Source organism: Acromyrmex echinatior, chromosome 1 (assembly GCF_024713525.1).
Source record: "Acromyrmex echinatior isolate Ae372 chromosome 1, ASM2471352v2, whole genome shotgun sequence".
NCBI lineage: Eukaryota > Metazoa > Arthropoda > Insecta > Hymenoptera > Formicidae > Acromyrmex > Acromyrmex echinatior.
Window position 1 is genome coordinate 15595960 of NC_141852.1, and position 19499 is coordinate 15615458.

General features: G+C 32.2%; 2 protein-coding genes across 3 annotated transcripts in view; both read right to left on the reverse strand.

The window, feature by feature from the left end:
• The window catches only part of lilli (AF4/FMR2 family member lilliputian), a 301708-nt gene extending 295965 nt beyond the window's left edge, over positions 1-5743 (reverse strand). For both annotated transcript variants that reach the window (XM_087402821.1, XM_087402806.1), the window contains exon 1: positions 5395-5743. The gene's annotated coding sequence lies outside the window, so the exon portion shown is untranslated. The remainder of the gene's footprint in view (positions 1-5394) is intronic.
• A 2449-nt stretch (positions 5744-8192) lies between these two features.
• Positions 8193-19499, reverse strand: part of Ndf (Nucleosome-destabilizing factor) — a 50729-nt gene continuing 39422 nt past the window's right edge. Inside the window, exons 8-10 of the mRNA XM_011070477.2 lie at positions 12424-12534; positions 11882-12326; positions 8193-11561 (exon numbers count right to left, since the gene is read on the reverse strand). Coding sequence (XP_011068779.2) covers positions 11362-11561; positions 11882-12326; positions 12424-12534 — 756 coding nt within the window. The 3' untranslated portion in view covers positions 8193-11361. The remainder of the gene's footprint in view (positions 11562-11881; positions 12327-12423; positions 12535-19499) is intronic.

A 19499-nucleotide genomic window follows, 5' to 3' on the forward strand; every position in this document is an offset into this window, starting at 1 on the left:
TAAAGGTATACGCAAGAGGCGACGCAAATGCCTTGACCCTTTAATCGCAAAGTCAGAATTATCAACGATACAAAGCAGCAGTGCGCGACATTGCAACGCTAGATAATGATACGATTGCTCTGATTTATTTCCGTATTAATCGACAGAAGATGACGGCCTCATAAATTGACAGGCGCGCCTGATTTATTCGTTTGAAATTTCTCCCATTCTTTCGCGGCGAACGTCTTTGATTATCGTTGATTATATTATTTGGGATGACGTAAAAGAACAAATAAAAGATGGAAGATAAATACAGAAAAATATTATTCTATTGAAATATTATTCTAAGAAAACTGATTACTCAGTCTACATACATTTTTCCTTAGTAATGGTATCTTTAAATACACAAAAAGTATTTTCTGATAATAAATCTTAAAATATATTTATTAAAAATTTTAGAGAAACTCATTTATTATTGTACTTAAAAGAATTAATTTTTTTTAGAAAATAAAATAATAAAATTGATGAAAGAAACGATTTCACATATAATAAACAAATCGAATTTGTTTTAATTTAATGATTTAGACTGAAGTATTAAATTTACTAAGATTCAAAATATATTTCGAATTTAATGCTTATGATGAATTTATAATAATATAAATTTGCGGATATGTGGACTTTCAAAATATTAGAAACAAGTAATTATTATTTGCGTACAGTATATACCTATCCGGATGATTAACAATCTCGATCATTCTCTTGGCAGTCTTGGAATTATGCGATATTTCTATGATTCTAATTATAGTTACAAACACAATAAAAAAAAATTTCCTAAATCTAAATAATATTTTCTTGAGTAGTACTAAGTAAACATTTCCTTATTGCAAATAAATATTTATTAAATGTAAACAAAAACATATATTATTTAAATACTGTTTTCATACTTTTTTTTTTAAATAAATATGTGTTTAAAATGAAAAAATATTTACTTAGTATTATTCAAGAAAATATTACTTAAATTTAAGAATTATTTTCAGAGTATTTTTTTCTCATTGTCAGTATAATGTACGTCAATGTTCGCAGCTGAAGGCCTAATATTTATGCTCGATGTTGTGTTGAGCAATTACTGAAAAATTTTATCTAAAATACGTCAGAAACATGTCAAATATTTGTGTAAGCTACATCTATTTATATCTATTTCTATTAAGTAAATCATTTTAATCTCAGTTGAATTTACTTTTTACTTTTTTCTAGTTCTAAAAATTAGAAAAACATAAATGATTTAAATCGAGATTCAAATTTATTTACACTGATAAAAATGGACAAAGTAAGTATTCGAAAAAGATAAAGAGTAAATTAAACCAAGATTAAAGTTAATCTATTATACATTAATAGAAATGAATATTACAGATCTCTTCACAAATATTTGTCGTCGTGACAGATTAATAAATCAATATTACGTCAAGATTTCTATTGATTTTTCAGACTGTTTCAGGTAGCCAATTCGAGGAGCCGAGAAATGATTCGGCGAGTAAATCCCCTATTATTATCCCACCCGGATTCTCTCATCAACGGTATATATTCGTGCGAAGCACGACGACGCGCGCGGATAGCAATGACGGTTCTCGATAATCCCCGATTGCGTCGGAAACGCCGCGCCGTCTAGAAAGTAACGCTCCACATCGACGACCTTGTTCCTAGGATCTACATGCCGCCGACGATCTCGGCCTCGGCTCAGCGTGGCGTATCCACGACCGATCGGCCGCTTTCGGGCCTTCTACATATCTGAGATAACGCCGGTGGATGTCGATCGTCGACGACGGAGTTGACTGGAGCTTTTATCTCGATGTAAGGACGAGTTCGAAATCTCTTAGGCACACATTCTACAATAAATCATTAGTAATAAATCAGAAATCAGAAGCTAGAAATTGACCAATCATCAGAATCCGTCCAATCAGTCGAATGTGAGAAGAATAATTGACTATGATTGATCAATTTCTAATTTCTGATTTATTACTAATGTTTATTGTAGGATGTGTGTTATTCAAGTAACTTCGCGAAGAATCCATCATGAGAAAGATCCTCCCTCTCGTCTCGATCGCCGAGATCAACGTTTTGATTACATGCATAATGCAAAAATGACCACCTTTTATCCGCGATGGGAACAAACGGGATGGATTCGTCCTATTATACTTTTCGTCCTATTAGCTAACTTATAAGTGAATTCAGTTACTAGCATTATATTGGATTAGTGTATATTAATACTAAGAGTATCAACGTTACTTACTCACTCTAAAGAATGCGAACAAATTTCTATAAGAATAAAATGATGAAATACCACAAATTATTATAAAAATAAAAATTAAAGGGAGATTAAATACTCTTAAAATTATTATAGAAATAAAGAAAGTCCTACTTATAAAATATTTCATCAATAAAGACATAATTATTGGAAAGTTAAAGAATTTCAGACTTCTATATTTTACATGACAAATATAAAATTAATCTAAAAAATAAAAACAGTCAACGACCGTTTGATTCTTTTTAAAAAAAATTGCTTCATATAAAGTATCTAAATGTAGTGGCATAATGTAATTAACTTTGACAATGAAATAATAGGGTAAAACCGCCCAAGAGTGCGCACTTTTTTTTTAGGCTATGTAATTTGTACAAGGACCCGAGTTTATACAGTAAAGTAGTGCTTAAATTATTCCGTACACTTTAAATTAAAAATTTATCAAATATTAATTTAATACTATCACTTGTTTTTACAAGAGATTAATTCTATTAAGAACGAAAAAAATGCAAACTCTTGAGCAAGTGTCTTCTCAAGAGTTCGCATTAGTTCGCACTATGAAAAAAATGTGGCTTATTAGAAAAGTCATGTCAATTAAAGTAAAAGTAGCATTAATTTTTCATTAAAAAGAAATGTTTATAAATACCTGAGTGTATTTTTACATACAGAGTTCACATAAGCAAGTTTTCGATCGACGGTCGATCCCGGTAATCGATATGGAGCCAGCAGCTCTGGCACTGGATCCAATTTTCATCTTATTTAGAACTTGAATAGAAACTCTTACAAAATATGTTACCAACGATCGGTGTCTGCCAGTGCTGCTCATATGCGAACTTTTGAGCTGTTCTCAAGTGCGAACTCTTGAGTGATCGTGTCACTTTTTACTTTTAATGTAACCAGATAAAAATTATTACAGATATTAAGTAAATATATCACTAAATATGAAGCGGAGACATGCATGCACACAACATAAAGTACAGATTGTTGATTAATAGTACAGATTCACATAGCAACAATTTGATATAGAAATTGATCAATTTATCCATGAAAAATGTAGAAAGAAATGATCAAAATCACAAAATTTAAAACATCTTTTTTATCGCTGCAACGATCACAACAATATTTTATATATAGATTGGCAAACTAAAAAGGCACATTCTGTGAAATACAGCTCTTACGATCTAATAGTTTCGTCGTAAAGCTCAATGCAAACTCTTGAATGATCTTACCCTATACATACAGGGTGGGCCATCTATTGGTACGTTTTTGAATTTCGTCGTATGGCAACACCGAACGAGCTACAGACCCGAAATTTTGACAGTTTATTAGTCATACCGTCCGCGGCACGAAACAACATGTTTTCTCTTGAAGAGCGTTTTGAAATTTTAAAAACTTATTTTCAAAGTCAGTGCTGTGTCGCCGAAACTGTACGAATTTTGAAAAGAAATATGGAGCACCGAAGGAGCTATACGCAAATTGGTGAGGAAAGTTCGTGAGAAAGGGATGTTAGTGGATGACAGAAGTGGTCCCAGAGCTCGGACAGTGCGCACACCCGAGAATATTGAGGCTGTGGCCCAAAGTGTGAGACAATTCTAGCTTTGAAAAACAATAGTCCAAAATGTCATTAATAATTGGGGTGACCGAATGGCATACTGTAAGGCCAGTAGAGGGAGCCACATGAACGAAATCGTTTTTCATTCTTGACGCGGATACTTTTAGCTTCACAACAAAAAAAAAATTAATAAAAAATATCAATGTATGCTCATTTGATCGCATTTTTAAAAACGTACCAATAGATGGCCCACCCTGTATATTCCATTAAATAAAGTTAAATAATATTAAATAATGTAATAAAATTGTTATTACATATTTATTCGTTTAAAATATTTATATTCGTTCACATATATTTTTATGCGAATAAAAAAAGATCTTTAGATTTTCTTTTTAACACACAAGCGAAATTTTACTCTCCAATTTCTCTAAAATAAATGAGAGTGGAATCCGATTTCCCCTTCTAAAGTATCTTGTAATATCTATTTGATAAATATAATAGAGATGTTAATAAGTGACCTAAATCTTTTTACATTTTTTGAAAACCTAGAACAGTAAAAAACATGGATATAAGACAAAAAAGTCTCAAATTGTAAACTAATGAAGTAAAAATATCAACAATTGTAAACTGTAAATGAAATTTAAATCGATAAAAAAATTAATCAAATAAGAGAAAGATTCCTATTTTTAGCTAAAGCGGATCTTAGTGCTTATTAATATTCACGTGCAAAGTAAAAACACAGATAGTAGATGGAAGATTTAGTAGAAAGAGCCGGATCATTCTCGAAGAGAGATCGAAATCGAATTCTCGCATTCGAGCCTAAAGCTTTGTGTCCATGCTAGAAATCAGTCCGAGACAGAAAAAGACAAATCACATTTGAACAATTCGGTCACATGACCAATGCGATTTGTTTCTCTGTTCGAGATCTCGGGCCGATTTCTAGTATAGACACAAGGCTTAAGCGTGGATGCGACCTGTGAACCGAAGCGGCTGTATGACGTCATCGATCGCTCTCGATTCGAACCCGCTTCAGCCGTGTGTTTATCTGTGCCTGTGAGAATGGTACGTAATAAAATTGTCGATATCGACTAGAAATATCGCGCGCGTCCATGAATATATTCATAATTCAAAAACCATTTATATTCATCCTGAACATTATATCAAATACATTAAATAAAATGAACAGATTCTTTCATTTTGATTAATCGGATTTGATATATTCGATATAATGCCTATTCATTTATGTGAATAGGCATTATATAGAATATATCGATACATAAATAGCTTTGAATTGATGTATATATTCATAATTGCTATTTCTATTCGATCTCGATAATTCTAGTACGCAATAAGCGGCACACGCACACAAGAATGAGAAAAGAATTTCTTCTTCTACTCGAACGACTGGACGGAAAAGTTTGGAGCCATCTTCGTGAACGTACGCGGTGGCACCAAAATTCCGAACTCGGGGAAATTGAGACCGTCGGTTTCTCTCGAGTGAGCGGCGCGCGCTGCGCAATATGCATATGTACATACATTGAAAATATTGAGATACTTATAAATATACCGTTTATCTTTTTCTCCTTCTTCCTCCGTCCAGATTTCTTAACTATGGCAATTCGATGACAATCAGCGTGACAGTTCGCACACGTGGGGCGGATAAATACACGACGCAACACGTGCACCCCGCGTGCGTCACTACGCATATACGTACACGATTGACGTGCGCGTGTGCGTGACGTACGAACAGCTATCTGTCGCTATCGGGTGTACGTGCGTATGTGTGTGTGTGTGCGTGTGCGCGCATGTGTCAAGTGTGTGCGAGCACGGAAGCGAGAAACGTAAAAACAATACGGCGGAGCAACGTGTGCATAGTCGCGACTGTACTGATCGTGGGGATCGTTCCTGCTCGAGCCACAGGTGTCATCTGACGGCGGCGAGCGTCCCTTTCCTCTCGCCCGCTGTCTACGTCATTACCCGTCCCCCTCCGCCGGCATGACAGTCCCCACTTATTCCCGCCGTCCCACCACGTCGATGCGTTAGTATGTGTTGGCAGAGACGTTTGTTTATATACCCGTGCGTATGTATGTGTAAATCGAGATATCGGCCAGTGATACTCTGAGAATATTGGCACTTTTTTATTTCTTCAAGACAAGGAGACTGAGGAAATGATATAACGGAAATTTATAATTAAAAATTTGTTATTTATAAATCAACTTATAAATTACGTAATTTATTTAAAAATTAAGATTGATATATTATTTATAATATAAAGATACATGTATGTTCTCTAAAACTTTTTGAATGAACTGTCATTCTGAAGAGTGTGGGATCTCACTCTCAAAGATTGAAAATTGAGTTACTCTTTTACAAGACTGGTTTAATTTTCACTTTTCAGAGTGAGATTACACACCAAAGAATTTATAGAGAGTATTTACGAATTGTTTATTTAAAAATTAAGATTTATATATTATTTATAAATTTGTAATATATAAATTTATTACTTTTAAAAATGTGGTATTTAAACGTGGCAACATGCACGTGTAGTTCCTCTCACTATAAGTTAAGGAATAATTACAAAAATAGAAATTCTTTTGGAAAATCATTGCCATTAGTGCATATTGAAATATAGATTTTTCAAGTATTTGTACAATGCACTAAGAGAGAGAAAGAAAAATATTAAATCTTAATAATTTTTTTCAATAACTAAAATAAATACTAACATTTACTTACAGTAAATAAATATTTATCTACTGAATAAAAAAATGACAGTTAAAAATTAATGGTTCTTATACCAAATAAATATATATGTTTACATTTAGTAAATATTTAATTATATTCAAAAAATATTTATTAAAATTTTTATTAAATTTTTGTACATTTTTGTACATTTTTTCAGTACGTGTAATAAAATAATCTCACCATTCTGACATATTTATATTTTACGTGCAATAACTTTGCAAGGAAAAGTCACAAACATTCTCGACTTCAAACATATTTGAATAACGATCGATTATATTACTTAATATTCATTGCTTTATTCAGCATCTATGTATTTAAATTAAACGACTTGTCACTTCTTTAACCCATGTTTTCCTACAACTGTTACAAATTGTATTAAAATTTAACATTTTAGCATTTGTATTGCAAAATTAATCACAGTAAAAAATCCTATTTAATCTTCAGAATCGTTATTTTATTCTCCAGAATATGTGCTATAAAATATTATATTATTCAAACAATTCCAAGTAAACATAAAGAATAGACCTTGTCTCTCGAACGAATGACCAAAATGATCGATTCCCGATGCTCAATTTTTTAGACAATTCAAACAAAGGGAAACTCAAGAGAGCGAAAATAATATCAAAACCGCAAACAGTAATAAGAAACTTTCGCTTTTTCCCTACTTTTATATTTTATCGGAACTCAGATTTGTCAATCAAATCAAATCAAATTATTCTATATGCCTAACTTATAATTTTGAAATTATTTCTGGTTCAAGCAGAGATTTAAATTATCGTAAAATTCTGAAAATGTAACTTGGCTATTTGTTGAATTTTCAATAGACTTACACAAAGAATAATTTCGAAACAGCTTTTTGAAGCTCTTTTTGAAGCTCGTGTGTAAAGAAAAAATGAGTATTTATTTATATTTTTAGATTCAACTGTGCGATATGTAATAATTGTATACTCATTTTTCTTTCAAGTTATAATTAAAATAACGTTGATCAACTAAAATCATTCAAGTTATAATTAAAATAACGTTGATCAACTAAAATCATTCACATTAATTATTATTTAAAATTCATTCGAAAAATATATTTTGAACCTTAGTAAGCTAAGATACTTTATCCGTTATATTTACTTAAATGCTTAGTTTATGCGCTTTCACACATACAAATAAAAGAAATTATATAGAAATACAATAGACATGAGTTCTGTAATTATTCTTTCGAAGGCCTGCTTTTTCTTATTGTTATTGTTAGAAGACTGAAACCAAAATAAGATAACTACTATGATAATCTTTTTCGAAAATAGAAATTTAAAATAATAAATAATAATTAAAAATAAAATAATTTGCAATGTTTTATACAGTCCAAAAAATTTATGTAAGTTACTGGAATTCGTACAAAATCCAAATTAAATTAGAAATGAACATATCAAACTTAAATTACTCTATCTAATCTAAAATTGATGTGACATTTCCTGAAATACTAATCGCTGAAGAGAAAAACTGAACGAAAAAACAACATGTGAATTAAAATTAAATTTTAATTTAAGTGAAATATTATTTCTAAACAAAATAATCAAGGAAGTCATCACTTAAAGAAAAATATAATCTGACTAAAGGGCAGGACAGATAGAATTCATAAGTCAAATAGATATTTATTCCAAAATCATTGTGTCTGTGACAAAACATATAACGTCTGTTAATGACGTCTGTTAACGCGCATAACGTATACCCTCATTCATTCGCTCGCACTCACACTAATAATTCCCACATCATTTTCTCTCTCTTCTTGTTTCTTTTCTTTTTTTTTAGTAAACTTAATATTTATTAATAATATATCTTTTTTTATGCTTTTCTTATGCAGTAGATACAATATTTCTTCTATCTCCGCCCCGTATGTTGCAGGTTCATACACATATAATTTGCGATGTTATTATTTAACTGTTGATTGTGTGTCTAATTACATGTCGCACGTGATATGGCGCCAAGCCATTATTATTTTAGCTATACGCCACGCAATTTCCCGCATAAATAAATTCAAGCCGAGTGAACGATACGAGTTTCCTTTCGATTTCGAAGAATATCTATCATAGATAAAAGTGCACGTGATCCGAAAAGATTATCGTCGAAAGAGAAATGGAAACCATTTGAAATGGTTGACTTCTCGACACTAGAATAATCTTGGTTGAATTCTCCGTCAAGAGAAAATTTCTTCATTTTTTAATTATTTCTTTAATATTTCCTTTAATTAAAACTGCAATTAAATGGTAGACGTAACTTTAAAATATAAACATAAACAACGTTTGCAATTTTAACTTAGCATATAAAAGTATATCATAAAGATAACAATTTGGAAAAATTTAATATATTTCTATCGGAACGAACAATTAGCACAATCTTCGATTTTTATAAAGAAAAACTCTCTATGATAAAATCGTTCAATAATTACAAAATATCTGTAATCCTGAACCATAATTCTGCCTGAAAAAAAGGCAAAATTTCTATATGATTAAACAGAGATGACGCAAATTTGTTTCAACGTGGAGAAGTTAATTCTACAGATTGTTATGTGTCTTAAAACGTTAATCATATTTTCTTGCTAAACAGTGTGTCTTTTTCTTCCTTTGATTTCTCGAGCAAAGATCTCCGTAGCCAATTCGTAACACTCCGATCACACTCGATTTCGTCGCGCGTCGCCCACGAGATCATTTTCCTGGGAAAACGGAAACGCTCCGCTCGTTCATTTCCCTTCTCGTCGTCAAGAGGTTCTTCTTCTCGCGATCGTACGATCGTATGTCTCGTACGAGAAAATGAAAATCGTCCTGAAGACCATTCCGAGAAGTCTGTCGAACACGCGATGCTCTTATGAAAGTAAACTCTTGTATACTGAACGCGTAACGCTAAGGTTTAGGAAAGTGACCCGCAAAAATTATTCATCAATATACTTTTTATTCATATTTTATTATTGTGTTCGGCTTATGAATTTGATATTGAAATTTCCCTTTTCAGAACTGGAATGACTAAAAGTACAAAATATCTCCAAACATACAGTTTTGATGTTTTCAAGGCCAGGTCTTCGAGGAGAGCAGATCGCTGATAAACGTTATTGATAAAAAGATACGAAAACATATAATATACACATATCTATTCTAAATAATGCTCTCCCCAGTTCTCAAGCCTATTCTTTTTAGCTAAATTTTTTGCTCATTTCTTTTTGTTCATTTCTTTCTTTTATTTTTTTTTTTCAACAGAGAAAAAAGAAAAAAGATGAATCGTGCAAAAAGTTTAATTAAAAATAACAAGTATGTTTCTTTCTCTTTTATGTTGAAGAGAAAAAAAAATGAATTGTGCAAGAAGTTTGGCTAAAAAAACAGATGTCTTATCTATATCTTTATTAATTTATAATGCGCCGCTTGTCGAGCATTGATAAATGTGAGGTGAGTTAGTAAACGCAAACGTCATATCTTTTCTCTTTCAAATCGGATGTCGAACTCCTCGACGATTTCAGAAGGATTTTTTTCTGGACAAATTCGATGACGATCATACAATTTACCGATATATCTTCAGAAAAATGGCTAACTTCTTTAGTTAGATAAGCTAATTCACTGATAAACAGCGTAAGATAACATAGTTGCGTCTCTTCGTTGTACAAAGTGCGATATACAAATTCAAGAAAAATAATGAAAGTAAAAGTACGTCTATAAAATAAAAGCAAAGAAGACGAAAGAAGACGTAAAGAAGACATAAAGAAGACGAAAATACGAGAGGAAGGATCAATCCTCTTGCCGTTATCGCTCCGATTGGCTTCTAAGATATCGCGTAGTTGTAATTTAAACTTTGCAATTGCATCACGTAAAAGCGTGCGATTTTCCTGTAGCTACTGTTATTAATATCCGTGAACATCACTGTCGTGGTCGAACTCATCAACCTCTATCAGATTTAATCTCACGCCGATACAGTGTAATCGTTTATCATGAAGCCACTTTAAATGTGGTCATCGCACGTACGTTATTAAGCCTTTTTCCTTCAATCGGTATCGTAAGGCACATTTTTCTTTCTTTCGTCCCGAATCTCTCGAAATCGAGCCAAGTGGGCGTCTTGCGCGCGATCGAAATCAACGCAAGTCAGGAGCACGTTAATCAAACCGCCTCCTCCGTCCGTATACGAAGAAAAATAATTCCTTCGTTGACAAATACACGGAGAACTGTCGCTATAACATCGAAGAAAAAAAATATTGCTTTAATTAATAATCCAAATTATTACTTAATAATACTGTTTAAATAATAATTCGAATTATTACTTAAGAATATTATTCAAATTAATAATATAAACTATTTAGATCATTGATTAGTTAATAAATCATATTGTCACTGCCATAATTTGAGATTAATAAAAATAATTCTACAAACTCTGTGCAACATTTTTCTTCACGACGCGAATTGACAAACTCTTTCCTGCGACTCGCTACCGCGTTACTGAATTTCATTTGTGTTTTCTATTTTCTGTAAAATGTTTACACAAATAATAGCGCATAAAGACAACATAAAGTACCCAAAATTGAGATATAAGACGTCTTTGGCTAAGAATCTTGAAGACCTTATACCTTAATTGTAGAGAATTTTGTGTTGTCTGGGTATATATCTTTTGAAATAATGTACCAAACAAAAATATACGACTATATTTTTTATGATGTTTTCTCTTTCTCTCTTCTTCTTTCTTTTTCTCCCTGTTAACGGCGGGAAACAACGTCAGGTATCGCAATAAATATGAAGAAGCTCAGTGATAACACGAAGCGTATGCTGCGTTAGAACCTGGCCCTAATATAAACAGCTGAAGCGTCGTGTGCACCGTATCCCAAACGTCTTGCATGCTTGTATACTTCATTCGCTGCGGCAGCCAGTGGTAAAGGTTGCTCCAATTGATCGCTCATGCTTAACGACAGTCGCAGGTCCTTCTGCATATGTTGTAATGGTAGCTGAGTAGGAAAACCGCCTTCAACAATCGCTGCAAAGCAGAATATTAGGAGTAATGTTAATTACGAATTTAATGTGCAGACTGTTAATTCTCAACTAGTTTGTAGAACTCAGGACAGGTAATCATTAGAACAATTTGTATTGTTATATATTTATTGAAATAAACATATTGTTGTTAAAATAAAAATTATAAGACCTAAATAAGGAAAAATTATAAAGTTACTAGAGATGTAACTCTTACTATTCTTATCAAAATTATTAAAAAACTGCATTTTATTATTGTGTTGACTTGACTAAGGTAGATAAGATTAATGCAAACGTGAATAAGTGACCAAACAAATCGACATCTACCTTTGCCTTTTTCAAGAATCGCCGGGCATGCTAAAGATGTCAATTCCAGGACCTCTAGGATATCTTTCTGTCGAAGTCCAGCACGATCCGCTAGTGCCATGCTTTCGGCCAGAGCAGCCAAAGTAACACCAGCCATTAATTGAAGTACAAGATTCATCTTGGAAGCATTGCCGACTTCGCCAAGGAAGAAGCTGTTTTTGCCCATTGCCTCGAAACAAGATTGGCATTCATCGAAAAGCGACCGATCTCCAGCAGCAAGAATGACCAAAGTACCTTCTTGCGCTTGAGTTTTACTTCCTTGCACCTGTGCTTCGAGGTAGCGACCACCTTTACCATTTATCGCCTCGGCGATATCTTGAGATGTCTCTGCGTCAATGCCAGTCATTTCAACATAGCTTTTATCAGGCGATATCTCCGTCAGGACACCACAATTACCAAAGACCATCTAAAAAAAATTTTAACGTGATAAATATACATTAAAAACTATTTTGAAAAATAAGATTACTTTTAAAGAATGACATTTGAATTTAACAAATATTTACATCCTTAGCAGCTTGAGGATCAGCCACGCAAGAGAAGGTAATATCAGCGGCCAGAACGACATCGGACGGCGTCAATCCTTGCTTCGCTCCTGCTTTCACGAAATCTGTACACTGCAAAAAGAAATACATAACATATTAATAATACATAACGTACAAATTAATTTTATTGCTCTCTTGATTATCCATATATCTCACAATTTCAAAATACGCGATTTATGAGAATTTTAGGATTGAAGACTTCGGTATTAAAAAGCTAAAATATAAGACTAAAGAATGAGAGATTAAAATACAATTTCATCCTAAATTTTAATATAGAAAAATGCTAAATATTCAAAAACTTGCTGTTTTCTTATGTTTATTAGCTGTAATAAAATGTACGAGTTTTTTTTCTAATATTTGTAGCAAACAACCTGTATAAAATTTATTTATAAATATTTTTATAATATTTAATCGCAATTTAGTCAATTTTATATTTTATATAAATTTTTTTTATATATATTACACATATAATATTTATAATTTATATATTATTTACATTAATTAAACATTTAAATATAAATATATACAATCGCCCGAGCAAAATTCAGTATCGTGGCGCCATCCAACGCGAGACGGCGCAGTCGTAATTAGTACCACTTGTTGCCGAGAGATGGCGGCACCGCGCGTAGCCGCGCGCCATCGCGTCGTTCCGTTCGTCGAACATGCTGTAACAAAAAACGTTTCTCGTTTCTCGGCACACGGCCACATCAGCAAACGACGCCATTATTGCCGAGAGGCGAGTTTTCCCGGAATCTCCATGAATACCCGCTGAATTTCTCGCCGGAATTCCAACGAGAGGATTTCACAGGAATTGCAAACGAGACGTATTCGCGAGAATTCCTGTGGAATCCTCCTATGAATTAATGTTTCCAATTATCTCGATCGTGACGAACATGGCGGACGAGCTGTGTGCTAGCAATTTTATTCTGTATGGCTCGAACGCTTTCGAATTTTCTCGAATGCCTCCCACGATAAACTGGGTGCGGCTGTCTATCACGTAGGCCATCTCCGAGATGGCTTCTCATCGGGAACGAGGCCAACGAGTTGACAACAGCACAATTTGTCGCTTATCACGTCGACGAATTGTTCTCGTCACGTGGCTATCAATCCCTACGGAGCATCTTTTTCTCTAATCCCTCCTCGAAATCGATGCGGAGTCTCGGCGACGAGCTCTCACGTCGGCATCGTCAAAATTTACATGTTCGAACTTTCGACAGGTGATATCGTTGCGACTGCTTGTGAGGTCTTTCCAGCAGTTTCGACGTTGACGATCGACGCCATTTCAACCGTTTCTCTCGCAACAGTCGCAACGTGCACGTCACACCATAATAGACTTGTTTTTTATTTCTGCACTGAATTGCATTATAGCTTTCTTTCTCACCAAATATCGAACATATATCTATTTCGCTTTAAGTTCTAAAAGTGTATATATTAATTCAGTTACAGAAAACAGACTCTGCATTTGACAAAAAAATAGCTTTGTGATTATTGTATAATTCTTTAATATGATTTTTTTTAGGTTTGTACATCCATTGAAGAGAATTAAAGGTATATCATATTAAAAAATCTTATAATAGTTACAAAGCTACTTTTCTGCTGAGGCAACTAAAGAGAGGCCGATTCTGTAATTCTTAACGACAGTCGTTAATGTCGCAGTTTTTTTATTCTACATAATACTTGCGACATCAATGATTGTCATTAAGCGTTATAGAATCCTCCTAATATTGATGTTGCTAGACTTGAAAAAGGCTCGACTTCGAGCAGCCACAAAATCAGTTGAGTAGAGTGGCTCAGAAACAGAATACTCGAACGATTTTCTTAGAACCAGAAGTTAGATGAATGAATATACGAAGCACGAATATGTTTCCAACAATCCCTACTGACTCCTTATATTCATAAGGTATCCTTCGATTTTAAATTTCTCGTTTCGAAGCTGGTCTCGAGATGACTACGCATAATCGGTGTGATTGAACGCAAGGATGATATATTTTTCAACATAAAAAGTTGTTCAGTTCGAAAAAGAATTGATGATCCTGCAATAAGTCTGAACAAGAATTTCTGTGCTTATTTCTTTAGCTCGGCTTCGAGCGACAGAAATGTCGCATTTCTAGCTCGTTCGTTTCTCACAAAAATCTAATATCGGTTAATATACTAAAAGACGATTATTTATCTTCAAGATTGAAAAAGTTATTTTACAAGTTACTTACTTATAAGTTACCTTATATACATTTATTACAGAAATTGAGTACAATAAATTCGGGTATTTTATTCTTTATAAATTATATTTTATCGTTTGCTCCAATTTCGTATTACTTTTTGTACTCAATCCTTATAACATATATAAAGTAATCTAAAGAGTAATTTATAAGTAATTTAAAAAATAACTTCCCCTGCTCATCCTGCTTATTTTAAATATTAAAAGCATTGTTGTTTAGTACTTTTAATACATCAAATAAGTAATCAATTACGGTCTTTCAATAATAAATTGGCCAGTATTAGATTTCTGTAAGGGAAGCCGTCCAAATGCGTGTTCCACGCATTTTCAACGTGCCTTCCAAGTCGCACAAGGTTCTCGAGCGTTCTCTTTCCGGTGACTCAGCGTACGTATCAAATGCACGTGTGTCATATCGAACACGATTCAGCGTTATATATCAAATAATGTCGCAAATTGCACCTCGAACATTGGTTTTCTTCAGATCTTACGAAAGTTATATAATTTCGGATTGAGATAAGATGCCAAACGATATTTATTACGAAGGCCCGACGGTATCTTTATCATCGACCGATTCTTGTATATACACGGTAAGCAAACGTGTCCTATCGTTTTATCTCATTCCCGACACAAAGTATTGTTACGGTAGAAAAAGAGAAAAAAAAGCGACCGAAAAAAACAGATGGTTCGTATCGATTCTACAAGCTTACGACCCCGTAAACAGTCGTTCGATTAAGGATTAATGTCCATTTCTATCAAGGTAGATTACTTTAATCTAGATTTAACTTACTCTTTTTCTAATTCTTGTACTTGTTTTTATCAATATAGTTTAATTTTAACCCTTCATGCACTTTGAATCTTTTTTGATTCAGGCGAAATTTCTTCCAAATTTCTTGGCACAGGTTTGAATTTTTATTAAATAAAGATTTTTACATGTGAGTTAAACAGCTATTTGGCAATGTAAGAAAGATGTTGGAAAAATAATTCTGAATTATTTTTTAAATTTTATGAAAATCTAGAACGGTAAAGAAATTTGAGCTGAACAAAAAAGACCGAGAGTATCTATGGAATAAATAAAAATGTCTACAAAGAGTACTAATGTAGATTAAAGTTAATCTACAATTTTTAAATTGACTTTAATCTCCATTTAATTAACTCTTTATCTCTTTCTGATTCTAAGTATCACAAAAAGATGAAGAATACGTTGAACTAAGATTAAAATTAATTGTATACATTGATAAAAATAATGAACATAAGAGTCTTATTCTTAATGTCATTGAATAATTAATATTTAATAAAAAACTTTTCTTATTGCAGTAATAAAACAGTGACAAAATTATCATAAAATCAATAACAGCTAATTTTATTACCATTTTATTATTAATGAATAACAATTACCATTTATAGAAAAGGAAAAATTGTTCACTGACGATCATCTGGTAATAATATTAAGAATTATAGACTAAGGTAGAATATATTCGATACGCAATGTGAATAAACTTCTTCAAAGCCACATTAACTTTATGCACTTTCGGCAGTGAATTCCTCTTTCTTGTCAGGAGGCAGTTAGTTGTGAAGTAACATCCCCGTCGTCACGGTCTACTTAGAGAATTGCAATGTACGTGTTCGGTATTCTCGCAGATCTCAGTGCACAGAAATAACGAAAGACAAATTTTAATCCTTCTCAAACCTTCTCAAAAAAAATTTCTGATAACAAGATAAAAAATATTTTGGATGTACTTAATCTTATCGCAACTTTTTGCAGTACAAAAATAAAATAATATTAAGATTAGATTATTAATTCCAATTCTCCTTTTTCGAATTAAATGAGAATGATTTTTTGTCTTAAGAGAAAGATAATACGTATAAATGAAATTTATATATTCTTACGTTTAAAATAAATCTTTACCCAACATTATAACGATGTTGGTGTCATAGTATTTGGCATGAAATGAATGTTCAAGAATCAAGATCATTTTATTATAGATTTAAGAATTTTCCATTTAAGAATAAAATATTCTTCCGACAATAAATATGATTATCTGTATATTAATCTTATTTTATAATAGATCGGAAAGTAATAAGCATTGGATCTGGAAAACTTTTCTGTGGATATTCAAGCGGAAATTCGACCGACTAATGTTTATTTCTATCATAATGTAGATTACTTAGATAATGTAGAGAACTTTAATCTCGATTTAACTTACTTCTTATCTATTCCTAGTTCTAAAAATTATAAAAGATAAAGAATAAATCAAACCGAGATTAAAGTTAAAAATGAACATTATAGTCCTTTTATAATCAAAATTGTTTCTCAATAATGAGTAAAAATCAAACATCTTGTTTTCAATCCAATCAGCAGCAGTTATAACATAAATCAAAGAATTGTTATTATCTCGAAGAATGTATGGAGAAATTTCTTGGATAATTATTTTAATTATAACTATAATTTGATGATCGTAATCATGAACCGATACTAATTAAAAATTACGTAAAGGATTACGTCGACTCCAACTCGACGTGAAATTATAAAAAGTTAATAAATGCTTCTAAAATTATAAAAACTTCTGGAGAACGATTCTCAACGTATTTACCGATGTGAAAAATTGGATTGTATGGAAACCAGATGGAAACCAGAAAGAGAGAAAAGATTACAAATTGTAGTCTGTAAAATCATGGACGGCCACAAAGAAAATCTGATAATAGTTATCAAACGTTGAGTAAAATAATTTCAATCGAATATTCTGTTAATATAATGAAAATAATTTTACTTTTCTATACATATATTTAATAAATATCAAACAATAAATAATATAGCATAAATATAATACATACAATAATGTAATAACATAATAAAAAAATATCTGTCGAGAAAGATAATTCGAAAATAGGAATTCTTCATACTTAAAGTTATTCTCTCTTCGGTTCTATTTCAAATTATAATATAATTATCAAATATAATATTATTATAATTAACTGTTTGATATTAATTATTAAATATTAAAAAAATAAAATCGTATTTTTAGTTATATTAGCCGAACATTTAATTAAAACTATTTCAACATTTGATAGCTACAATGAAACTCTTCTAATAGCAGGAACAGTTGCGATTCGAGATTCATTCAGAGTATTGAATTGACTCATTTTTATTTCAACGAGCATTCTACAGTTGTAGAATGAAAAATTAATTTAATTCTGATCACTTCGACATATTTTTACTCCCGCCGCGAACTTGTCGCGTTGTAATGCGACGTACTAGCGCTGTAAAATGTATAATATTATGCGGTCAGAGGCTCGACACGACCTTCGGCGTTCGTCGCCATTGTGCCAAAGACGGAAGCGACTCTGAATGAGTGGATGAGAATCGGTACTAAGCGATTAATGGAACCGTCAAAGAACCGTCACCTCGTTCCTTTCTTCTCGCGAGACGTATATCGTGATGCGGCGTAAAGCGATCGCACGTACGCCATCTTTTACGACACGCACCAAATACAGGCCGTCTCGGAATGTATTTTCACGGAAATGCTACCGTCTCGAACGAAGCAAGATTGATGAATTATTTCTCAAATTCCTTAACCCTCCATCTACGATTATATTTTTACTTTCTTTGATCATAGCCCAAATTTTTTTTATTGCTTTTTCTTTCAAACAATATGGAAAAATTTAAGATTTTCATTATCTGTATTATACATATTACCAAATAATTAAAAAAATATATATTTTAGGAGGGGAGAAAAAACTCCGTCCTCCATTATTTGGGAGAATGAATCCCACGCTAATTACATGAAAAATTGGGTCTCGGTGAAATGAGTTAATTTTCACATATACTATAATTTATAATGTAGTGAACAAAAGTTGTCACAGACACAAAGTTCAATAATAGATAATTTGAGCTATGATATATATATAAAAAATTGTGTTTATCTTGGATACATCATATTTCAAAAACCACACATTATTAAAAACATTATGTGACATTATAAGCTGCGTTATGTGTAAAAACTAATTTATTTCATGGAGATCCAAGTTTTCATTCTATTTAATGCGAGAGTGAAATTTTGCTTGTGCCAAAAAAGATTCAGATTGCAGACAGAGATGATATTAATATTTATATTTATATTTAATTTCAACTTTATATACTGATATTAAAATTTCTCAAATCCTTTAAACACGTTTCTTATTCAAGATTATGTAAATGATGCATCGCTTAATTTTTGCGATGAGACACTCGATTCAAGGATATACATTTTGCAACGTCTATTTTGAGACATGTGTATATATCGTCAGCTAGACGTAAGCATCGAAATTCGATTAAGACGAAGAGAAGAAACTTCTTACTAAATTAAATTTAATTATTAGCTTCTTGGCAAAGTATCGATTGGCTGGCAACATCACCATAGATGCTTATCACATGACTTTCAAAAACATCCTCGAGACAAACATCCGCGATCGGATTCTCAGAGGAAAGTGTATATAAATTCGTCTGGCACGACGAAAACGGCATCGTTTATAATTGCAAAGTGTAACCATTGAACCCTTGTTATTTTAAGTTCTTACGCGAGAGAGCGAGAGAGAGAGAGAGAGAGAGAGAGAGAGAGAGAGAGAGAGAGAGAGAGAGTTTTCATGCTATGGATCCTCATCAATAAACCAATCTGATAAAAAATTGGTAAATCTTTCCCCGATAAAATTCTTTGACAGAGTGATAATTGCATAAATAAGATTTCCTTGACAATGATTTAAATTTAATTTATATTTAAATATAATATTTATACTTAAATATACATAATAAGGATTAAAGTAAAAAGTTAGTGTAATCAAAGACGGT